This window comes from Photinus pyralis, unplaced genomic scaffold (assembly GCF_008802855.1).
Source record: "Photinus pyralis isolate 1611_PpyrPB1 unplaced genomic scaffold, Ppyr1.3 Ppyr1.4_LG2, whole genome shotgun sequence".
Lineage (NCBI taxonomy): Eukaryota > Metazoa > Arthropoda > Insecta > Coleoptera > Lampyridae > Photinus > Photinus pyralis.
The window spans coordinates 42,327,338-42,338,651 of NW_022170403.1; the positions used below are offsets into that span (position 1 = coordinate 42,327,338).

Below are 11,314 nucleotides of genomic sequence, written 5' to 3' on the forward strand. Positions count from 1 at the left end.
TATTAAGTGGCACCCTCTGACTGATCACGATCAGAATTGTAAAATAAAAATGTACAATAGTGCTAATTTTGTACATTGTAAATTAATTATTACAAATATACAATATTATTGTTGTTCATAATAATAATTATTACAATAGATTGAATAAAAATGATTATTCTTGATAATTATAATACCTACATACTACATTTTGTAGTATGAGTACAATAATGGTTATTAGAATTATGCAATTTGATTCAAAAGTAACAAGTTTAAATAACTCAGATTCAGACATATCTGAAATCTGAAGTTATGGATTTTCTAGCTCTAGGCTTGTTTCTTGCTTGAGAAGTTGGCAACATCGCTGATTACATTCGAAAAGGAAAGAACTAAAAATATAGACATGAACACACTTCTAAGAGAATTTCATAATAAGAGAATTTCATAATGCCAAAGAGAGAAGGTTGCATCTATTTTAATGAATATATTCCAGCTTTTTTCTATTGTTATAAATAAATTGTATTAGATAAACTATATTTATAATCTAATATTTTTATGTATGCTTAAATATTGATTCGATTGACTTATATTTATGTTACGTTTATTTTATGTTACATCGTTTGTTTTTTTTAATATATAATATATATTGGATAAAATTAGTTTTTTTTAATATATTTTTTGCTTTTTTGTAAACAATAAACAAAATAATAAGTGAACCCCCAACATTTCGTTTGCACCCCTACAATTTTCGTTCTAGCTACGGCCCTGTATGGCTATCGCATACGCAAAACCAAATTTTAAAACTGGTGTTACATGTGCTTTTAGTGCCTCTATGTATCAAATTTGTTGAGGCGGCGAGCAGTACGGACGGTCTAAACGAAGAGGTGGCGGTTTAGAATCAAAGCGGCCAACATGAGCGAAACCGAGAAAATAGAGAAAATGTTTTGGAGTTTAGAAGGAGCGATAGGGCAAATAGGCAGCAAACTAGACGCGGTATTAACCGAATGGAAGCAAATGAAGGAGGAAAATGTTAAGCTTAGAGAAATCGTAAAAACGCAAGATATGAGAATAGAGCAGTTAGAGAGAGAAGTGAGAAAGAAAAATATAGTGATTCACGGGGTGAGCGACAAAGAAAATGAGAGCGAGGATGAAACAGAAGGAAAAGTCAAGATCTTACTGCAAAAAATAGGGATTGATACCGAAAATGGGGAGCAGATAGAAGGAGCAAAACGGATTGGGAAGTTTAACAACGGAAAGAAAAGGCCAATACTAGTAAAACTGAATAAAGAACGAGTTAGAACGGGGATCTTCCAGAACTCAAATAAATTAAAAGGAACGGATATCTGGATCAATGAGGATTATCCCAAGGATGTGCTGCTGGACATGAAGAGATTAATACCGCAAATGAAGGAGGCAAGAAACAAAGGAGCGAGAGCGGAAATTAAATACAACCGACTGATAATAAATAATGAAGTATATAGGGCAGGCGACGTACTCGGAAGTAAAAGTACTAGCTATAAAAGGACAGCGAATGAAAGATCGCCGGAAGGAGTCAGCTTTGAGGAGCAAATGCGGAAGGCTAGCCGAATCGATATAAAAAACTAACAAGGGTGGAGGAGACGGAAGCGATCGGAAACGAAAAGGGCTATGGACAAGGACACGAATTTCAGATAGGGAAACAAAAACGCAGAAAAGAAAAATTGACTAGAGTTGGCACATGGAACGTACGGGGTACAAATAACGAAGGAGCACTAAAAGAGTTGGCGTCGATTATGAGCGATTATGATATAGATGTCCTGGCAGTACAGGAGACAAAGCAAAAAGGACAACAGGTCATCCCGGTAGACAACTTCACCTTCTATAATAGTGGAGGAGCAAGTAGATACCTAGGGGTGGGGTTTTTAATAAACAGTGAGATCAAGGACGCAATAGTGGATTTTGAGGCCGTAAATGATAGGATTTGTCGACTACGAGTCAGAGGCAGATATAGGAAAATAACAATAGTAAATATACACTCTCCAACGGAGGACAAAGAATTGACAGTTAAGAGTGAGTTCTATGAAGAAGTGGGAAGGATATTGGAGAGAACTCCCAAGTACGATGTCAAAATCGTATTAGGGGATTTAAATGCCAAGATAGGAAGGGAGGAGGAATATATCAAAGTAACCGGGGGTAATAGTAAACACCACGAGTCAAATGAAAACGGAAAAATCGCAATACAGTTTGCTTTGGAAAACAAATTGAAAGTAATGAGCACGAATTTCAAACATAGAGAAATACATCAAACAACGTGGATTTCGCCGGACGCGAAGACCAAAAGCCAGATAGATCACGTACTAATAGAAAGTAAACACCAAAGGTACATACAAAATGTAAGAAGTTACAGAGGCGCCGATATCGACTCAGACCACATCCTAATAATTGCTACACTAAGACAAGGCCCACCAAAGAACTGGAAAGCAGCAAAGACCACATTAGTCAAATATAACGTGGAAAAACTTCTGAACCAAGAGGTGCAAACGGAAGCAGCGAAGCAGCTAGATTATACATTAAAGAAGCTACAGAAACCAGACAATATTGAGGAGGAGTGGAGTCAAATGGAAAACACATTAAAGGACACCATGGAAAAATTGGTGGGAAGAAAAACCAAAGGAAAACAGAAGGATTGGTTCGATGAACAATGCAGGAAGATACTGCAAGTACGGAACGAAGCTAGAATGAAACTACTAATACACAGTACGGAAACAAATAAACGGGAGTACAAAGAAGCAAGGAGAAGGTCTAAGCAAATATGCAGACAAAAGAAGAGAGAGTATTTGGAAGCGAAGCTAGAGAAAATAGGGAAAATGTACGCGAACAAGGAGCTAAGAAACTTCTACCAGGAAGCAAAGAGAAATCGCGAAGACTCAAAGCCCAGCAGCATTCCACATCTAAAAAACAAGGAGGGGGAAATGATCGGGAACACCCACGATAAGGTTAGAATATTTATGCAGTATTACGGGAGACTGGAGAGGGATGAAGAGGAGCAAGAGCGTGAGGAGGATGAGAAAATGCAAGAGAGGATAGAAGAGGGAAGCAACCACGAGGGAATAATGGAACCAACGAAAGCAGAAGTAATAGAAGAGCTAAATAATTTAAAAAATTACAAAAGCACTGGAGAAAATGGCATACCAGCAGAATTATATAAGTGGGGAGGAGAAAGGCTTAAACAGACAGTAACGAATCTGATCATAAAGGCGTGCCACAGGAATGGCATAACGCGATCGTATGCCTAATACATAAGGAAGGGGATAGGTGTATGTGCGAAAATTACCGCGGAATATCGCTTCTCGATGTGGCATATAAGATTTTCGCGCGAATAATACGAAACAGGCTAACTGAGCAACCAGGAACGAGTCGTGGGGGAATACCAAGGAGGTTTTAAAAAAGGACGAAGTACAACGGACCAGATCTTTACGATGAAAATGCTACAAAGCAACAGTTACGAACAAAATTTGGGACTACACATACTATTTATTGATTTCCGCCAGGCGTATGACACCATTATCAGAAGAAAACTGTACGATGCCCTACAAATCTTCGGAATCCCGACGAAGCTAATCAATTTGGTAAAAATGACGTTAACCAATAAAATTATGATAGACGGATGTGTATCGGAAAGTGTGATTGGAAGGATAGGATTAAGACAAGGCGACCCAATCTCAACGGTGCTGTTTAATTTTGTTCTTGAAGCAATTGTGAGAGAAAGTGGGATGGAAGGGGGCGGAATCATTTATCAAAGAAGACACCAAATAGTCGCTTATGCAGATGACTTAGCGCTAGTAACAAGGTCAAGGAAGGAGCTAGAAAAGATGTTTGGTACACTAGCAAGAACGGCGAGATTGTATGGGCTGGAAGTAAACGAGAATAAAACGAAATACATGGAAATGCGACAAAATGTAGGCACTAGTAATACAGGCGTCATTTTCCAGGCGGGTGAGAGGACATATAGTTTCGAAAAAGTCAACAATTTCAATTACCTTGGAGTCACAATAACGAACATGATGGACGAGAGTGCGGAAATACACACACGGATGACTAGGGGATCAGGGCGATAGGAGCGATTAGCAATATGTTAAATTCAAAGGAGATATCTCGAGCGGCAAAGCTGAGAATGTACAAAACGATTGTACGACCAACAGTAACGTACGCAAGTGAACTGTAGACAATGACAAGTCAGATGGAAGGAAAACTGGGAGTATGGGAGGGGCGGGTGTTAAGAAGAATACTGGGAGGAGTGAAAACCGAGGATGGTGAGTGGAGACGAAGAACTAATAGAGAAGTATAAGAAGCTTACGGGGACATATCGATAGTGACGTTCATAAGAGCTCAGAGGGTTAAATGGCTAGGACACGTCGTTCGAATGGAAGAAAGCAAGCACGCAAAAAGAATGCTGGAAGGGGGAACTGGCGGAAAAAAGAAAATAGGACGGCCAAAAAAGAAGTGGCTAGATGCAGTGATCAAAGATGTGAAGAGTGTGGGGGTAGAAGATTGGAAAACCAGAGCAAGAGATAGGGTAAAATGGAATAAAGTAGTGGATAAGATTAAACAGATGTGAAGATTAGGATAAAGTCAAAAATTTAATGTACCTAGAGGTAGAAAGGACTAAGCCATGGGTCTATAAGGCCCGTAGTGCTGAAATATATATGTCGCAGCCGTTTAATGAAATTGGACATTTCATGAAAAGTCTAGACATTTATATGAAACTGTGGCACAGTGTACTTTCCAGGGCCAAGCGATTGGATTCCCTTCCCATTAGAGATCGATAAATGGTATCCTTATCGATCTAGAAGGGGAAGGGAAATTACCCCACACGTACAAATTTTCAGCGTTTCACTAAATGACTAGGCCTCGGGCTAGGCGTTTCGTGAAATGACTGATTTCACTAAAAGACTACGACATATATATGTATCAAATTTCATTTAAATGCTTCCAGACATAAGAAAGTTGACACTGCGCATGCGCAAAACCAAATTTTGAAACTGGCGTAAGATTTGGTTTTATTCCAAGTGCCTATGTATCAAATTTCATTTAAATACCTTCACAAATAGAAAGTTTGCAAATTCGGTTCATAAATGGTCAAGTGTGAAAAGAGCACTGTGAATGTTGAATCGATTAGAAGAGTCATTTTTTATCAGCCACACCATTAGTAAGTTGGGCACAAAACGCGTTCTCGCGCTAGTTCCATTATAGCTTTACATTGCATCCGTTTATCAGTCATTTGGAAATAGGTTTCATTAAACTCATTTTATAGTTGCAGTTTCCAAATAATCTCAAAGCATTATCTAATTTGCGGATTGAAGCTTGTGTACTCTTCCGTTACATTATAAATGGAATGGCCTTTCTGGACGTCTCAATTAAGTAGGTCCGCTATCACAAAATTGTCATTCATAGTATAATATCCTACTTCAATTCCGACCGTTACCCGCTCTCAACAGATCTCCTATCTCTGTGCGTTTAGAGTGACATCAAGCGGTAAACGTTTCTAGCATCTGGTGACGAAAGCTCATGTCTAATTTATTAATGCAGTGCAATTAATCAACGATGGTTGACCATGTGGGTAAAAGCATTGAATTTATAACTATAAATTCAATGGTAAAACTTAAAGAACCATTGTCGGTTCAAATTATGTTCGACACCTACACCTAATAAAATAGAGAATTATGAAACACTTTGGGTCTCAGCCAAACAGTACCCATCCCGTACACTGAATTTAATTAGAATACCCTTTCTATTGTTTGTTGTCTTAAGCACAGGCAAATGACCGTACTCAAATCAAACACAATGATATCTCCCGAAACCGTAAAATCACAACATTCATCATAAACTCGATCGTGACTAAATGCACACACTTTGTGGCAGCATCATGTTTAAACTTGGCGAAATTGCATTCTTGTGTAAAATTGTGTCACATTCGTTTATTATTGTACTTAAGTACCGTGAAAAATAAAAAGGCTAATTTCTTGTAATAGACTAATATTTAGTGGAAACTAGTTTTAGTAGCAAGCAGTGTTAATATGTCCCTGAGTTGGTTTTCATCTTCAGGCAGGGCAATCAATTATGTAGGAGAGAGAGCGATTCAATCTTTACACTAGTTAAACTAGCAGCGTTAGTGCTCGTTAGTGCCGCCAATATAAACGTTAGTGCTCAAAGTGTAACAGCTCAAAACGTTGTAAAAAGGGGCCTGCTAACCTTCATGCAGCAGACCCACATTTGTCAAATTGGCCCTGTCCTAATGCGAATTTGAAGCGGCTCGTTAGTGCTTCACATTCGAACGTTAGTGCTGCAAGGGATCCGCATAAAAAAGGTACCAAACCACCTCAAAATTATACGTGGCTTATTGGGATCTGCCAACTTCACGCCGGTAGACCAACAAACGAAATCCGTTTGATTTTCTACGTTAATCGATCTATCAGTATTAGTGATCGTTACTGTCGCAAAAAAAAACGTTAGTGTGGTACTTTTTGGAGAGGATCTCTTGCAGTACTAACGTTCGCATGTAAAGCGCTAACGAGCACTAACGAGCTGCTTCAAATTCGCATTAGGACAGGGCCAATTTGACAAATGTGGGTCTGCTGCATGAAGTTGGCAGACCCCTTTTTACAACGTTTTGAGCTGTTACACTTTGAGCACTAACGTTTATATTGGCGGCACTAACGAGCACTAACGCTGCTAGTTTAACTAGTGTAAAGATTGCATCGATTTTCTCAAATGGGTCTGCTGGCATGAAGTTAGCAGGCCCACAAATATTTTTTAAAAACAGTAAGTTTCCTTTTGTGCACTAACGATTTCTTCAGCGACACTAACGTGCACTAACGGAACACTAACGATATGAGTAAGCAGAACCATGGTCTGCTGTAGTAGGCCTGCCAAGTTCATGGACATTTAAAAGAACTCTTCTCACATCCGGGTCCCCATACGCCAGCCGGTACCGTATCCCCCCGCCCAATCCCTACCCTCATACGTGGAATTAAACGAGGGTCTACAAGAGTCTTATCAAGTCAGATAGCTCATACAAGGGCCCACTCTGTGTCGGTGCCATTACGCCGAAAACGTAACGCCCAGGAAGTAAGCCTTATGACGAGCGGGCCAGCAGGGAATTCTTGCATACAGACACAGCGTATATCTAGGTGCAACCACCCTTAACAATGAACGAGGGTTATACAAAAGTCTTCCAATGCGGTGGGTTCCGAACGGACGGACTCAGACACGGAGTACTTCCACCGATTTGCTGGGTCTACGAATCCTTAACAGTCTATTACCGTACCGTTTTTGTGAATGAGGTTGTTCCGATGAGTTTATTTGTTCTTTGGTGGATCAATATACCGAATTTTGGTCCCAATTTTCTTGGCACCCCCTGGAAAACTATCTAATCATTTTATTTTTAATTTTATTGGACACCCGTTCAATAGCGCTCCGCGTTTTCGATTTTCGTTTCTTCTCATTACGCATAAAATTTTATCTTTCTTTCCCACTCGTTTCCCGCTTTTCTTCCCTGACGCATCCCTTCTTGCTTTTTTAATTTTTTCGCGCCGCAAAATGGCGCTTTATTATTAAAAATAAAGATCGGCAATTTTATTTAGGAATCTACGGACTTGTAAATATAGAAGTAATACAATTGTGATCGAAACAGACCTTTCGATTTGATCACACTGTGTACTCTCTCAATACCTAAAACTACGCATACGTAACAAAAATAAAAAAAAAATCAATTCCCTTAAAAGCCTCCCGTTACATATGCCTTTGCGCAGAAACATAGTACAAGTGACAAAAATTGTACGATTCTTGGTCTTTCAACTTCTAGTACTTCTTCGGTTCCTAATTAATAAATATTTTCTAATATAGTTATTTATATAACAAGAGCGCGAAGTTCAATTTCGCGCATTGAGACTGAAGGTATTTTGACGAGGCGAAGCCGAGTTAAAATATCAGTCAAATGCGCGAAATAACTTCGCGCTAGCGTTATATACAATATTTTTTCTACAACTGAACCGATTGTTAATTAAATTTGCTGTTTAAGTTCAACTTTGTCACGTGCGCGAAATACTTTTTTTCACTGTTGACGATTTCGCGCACGTTGTCAAGGGCAACCTTACTTATTAATTAACCGTTTAAAAATCTAGTACTTCGCGCTTCGAAATTCGTCAGAAAATGACAGGTTTTTTTGACAGTTGTAGAAAAAAGTAATTTTTAGACAAATAAAACATTATAAATGGCAAGACCGTAAAAATTAGTTGCACACACAAATGAGTTGAAAAATAGTATATTAAGAAACAAGTTTCATAAGTGGCGCGTTTAACGCACGAGTTCAAGTTTAGAAAACGAGCCGCTCGCGGCGAGTTTTCTAATGAACGAGTGCGATGGGGCGTCTTATGAAACAAGTTTCTTATACTATTTTTTCTATTGAGAAGATATTTTTGAGAAATTTTTATCAAAATGATGTTATAGTAACTTTTTGTAACTAGGGAATTTTGATATAGAAGTTGTATTAGTGCAGGTTGTATTAAGTTGGCAGTACGACGTCCCAAATATTTCACTTAAATAAATACACTCTCATCAATTTTGTTTTAATTAATAAACTTCAGAAATTAGTACATTAACTGTGGAACAATTCATAAAGGCAAAATACAGTCCTTCGTCCTTTTATATAAGTTATGTGAAATTCAGTCGTGTCACTGTCGATTAACGACAAAGCTAACACCTAACAGATTTCGCCCCTATGACACTGCTTCTACTTATATTGGTGACTGACATAAAAAGAAAATCAAAGGTTTCCTTCCGCGATTTGCCATTAACGGTCACTAACGGATCGGTCCTTAGTGGGTTGTTGTTACGTGATATGTGTCACTCATTACGACGGGTTCGGCTTCAGATTGTCACTTCCTCTTAGGAGCATAACGATACTACACAAATCAGGCTCACGATATTAATAACGCAGAACAAGTGCTAAAAGCAATAAGCTGCTTCTTTAAAATATTGTTTAATGTGTTCCGAAGGTATCCTCGTTGTCATCCTTTCCCCATTCGAAATCTCCTTTATAACCTGTAGGTCTTTTTTGGAAGATAGGTACACTATTCGTACTAGTAATCATTGGTCACAGATTGTACGTAGATGTTGAGCGTGCTACAAAAAGAGGCATTAATCATTAATGTAAAAATTTACCTCAAAGCCCCACATTGTTGATATCTCGGTTCTTACGCTACATGCCGTAATATTTAATTCCCTTTTGAGTTTTGGGAGAAAGTAATAAGTGGTTTTTTCATATTGTTCTTGTAATTTGATTAACACTTTATCAGCCTTACATATCTTGCTTTTAATCAAATAGAAAGGGAATCTTGTCTTTCTGTATATCAAAACATAACCCTAATTTGTAAATAAATACAATCGAATGTCAAATAGGGTAGTGAATTTAGGTTTTCCTCTTTAATACCAACTTAAAAACGGTGCGTTAATAGGTCTCATTAACGCACTGTTTTGAGCGGAAAACAGTGCGTTAATAAGAACATTTAAAAATCGAAATAGAAAAAAGATTTTTGGCTAGGAGAAAAATGAATAATGGTGTTTTTGGAGATTCCTATTTTTAAGCTTTGGTCGTTGAGTGAATGTAGCAATTAATAATTGTCAATCTGTGTTTGTAATTAAAAATTAAAAATGCTTTTAGGTGAGAAGAAACTTGTAATGTTAAATGCAGCAACCCATTGTCTACCTTGAACAGCTCTATTAATAAACCCTATAATTAGGTTCATGCAGACCTCCCAACGACCCACGTATGACGACGGCATGGCCGAGATATAAAGCGAACTTTAAGGTAAATAACCTACCATTTTTTCTCTATGACATAACATTTACTTACTTCCATTTGACAATTAAATGTTGATGAAATAATTAAGTTGAAATGTATTAAGTTCTTTTGAAAAGAAAAAAAGTGTTCCCGTTTTTAAATTTATGAACGTAAACGTTAAATTAATACCCGCTGAAATCAATAAATAAAAGACCGACGAATATACCCCACACAGATCCGTAGAATTTATAATGGAACGCCTACAAAGAATTTTTTTATTTTCGTATTAATAAAAACACATAACTCACATTCTAAACAATGGAATATATACAACAATGCACAATTTAATTCATATTCTCCCTTCTTCGTCATATATGTGTTTCATGACTTATTCAAGCGGTTTCTTATATCGCTAATCTAAATGAATCGTGCCATGAAAATTATTTCATTATTCTTTCGCTGTCCCGATGAATAAACGCACGAGCTACTTGAAATTATTGTACCTACATGGAAATGATATGAAATGCATGCACGTAAATTATCTCTCCTTCACTGAATAAAAGGCCACTTCGATTCATTGATCATTAAATACTAATGGGAACTATCCCATCGGCAGGGGGAGTTAGTTGTCCGAAAATAGACAAGGGAAAGTTTGGGCGGTTTACCCAAATTTCTTATTTAACTAATTTTTGCCTCTAGGCAACGTTACTTGCGGAACAACATCCATGACCGCAAGCAACAAACTTCAGGCTTTTGTTACGCGTGTCCAGTACAGAGTTTTCTCAAGTTCACCAAGTTATATTATAAACTTGGATGAAGGCTTTCATAAGTTAGGTATTTTCTAGTTAATTGGGATTGTATACAGATTCAATTTTGATGGTTTGGAGACTAAAGAAAAAAATAAATGGTGCAGGTAAATCCGTCCTAATTCCGTCAATGTTTAAAAAGCATTCGCTCAGTCTCGCATTTATTAAAAGCTTAGTTTTAGAACCTGTAACGGGCATGAATGGACACTAAGACTTTTCACACGCCGCCTAACTTAAAACGCTTTTAGATACCGGGTGTTCAGCAAAGCTGGTCGTCTCTACTTATATAGGGTCGGTCGGGTATGAAACTTCAAGGCGGAAAGAAAGTTACATCGTAACATGGTGGTACAATAATGATTTTGTAAAATTGTTTTGTGGCAAAACAGTGTTGCCAATGAAATGTCATTGGAACCTTGTTTTTAGTAACTTGTATTCTCTATTGTTGGCAGTTGATACAGCACGCACTCCCATCTTTGGAGTTTCGACGTATGTCGAGACGTATTATATATTCAGACAGAGAACAAACTACAGAAATTAAAACCTAGCACCAAGCGCTTGGAGCCAATCACACCCTCGATCACACCCTTACACACCATCAATTCGTATGCATTACTCGGATTCGTATAGGACATACCAGGATAACACACGATTATTTATTAAGAAGAAACGAAGCATCAACATGCCAACTATGTAGATGTCCACTTACGGT

At 37.9% G+C, this 11,314-nt stretch overlaps 1 protein-coding gene across 1 annotated transcript; it reads left to right on the forward strand.

Annotated features, from left to right (window-relative positions):
- The first annotated feature begins 1,751 nt into the window (after window positions 1-1,751).
- Window positions 1,752-3,254, forward strand: LOC116164027. The gene has a single exon (XM_031478154.1). The coding sequence runs from the start codon at window positions 1,752-1,754 to the stop codon at window positions 3,252-3,254; it is 1,503 nt and encodes a 500-aa protein (XP_031334014.1).
- Window positions 3,255-11,314: the final 8,060 nt, after the last annotated feature.

Coding starts and splice junctions, on each gene's coding strand:
- LOC116164027 (XM_031478154.1), top strand. CDS start 1,752: ATGAGCGATTATGATATAGATGTCCTGGCAGTACAGGAGACAAAGCAA.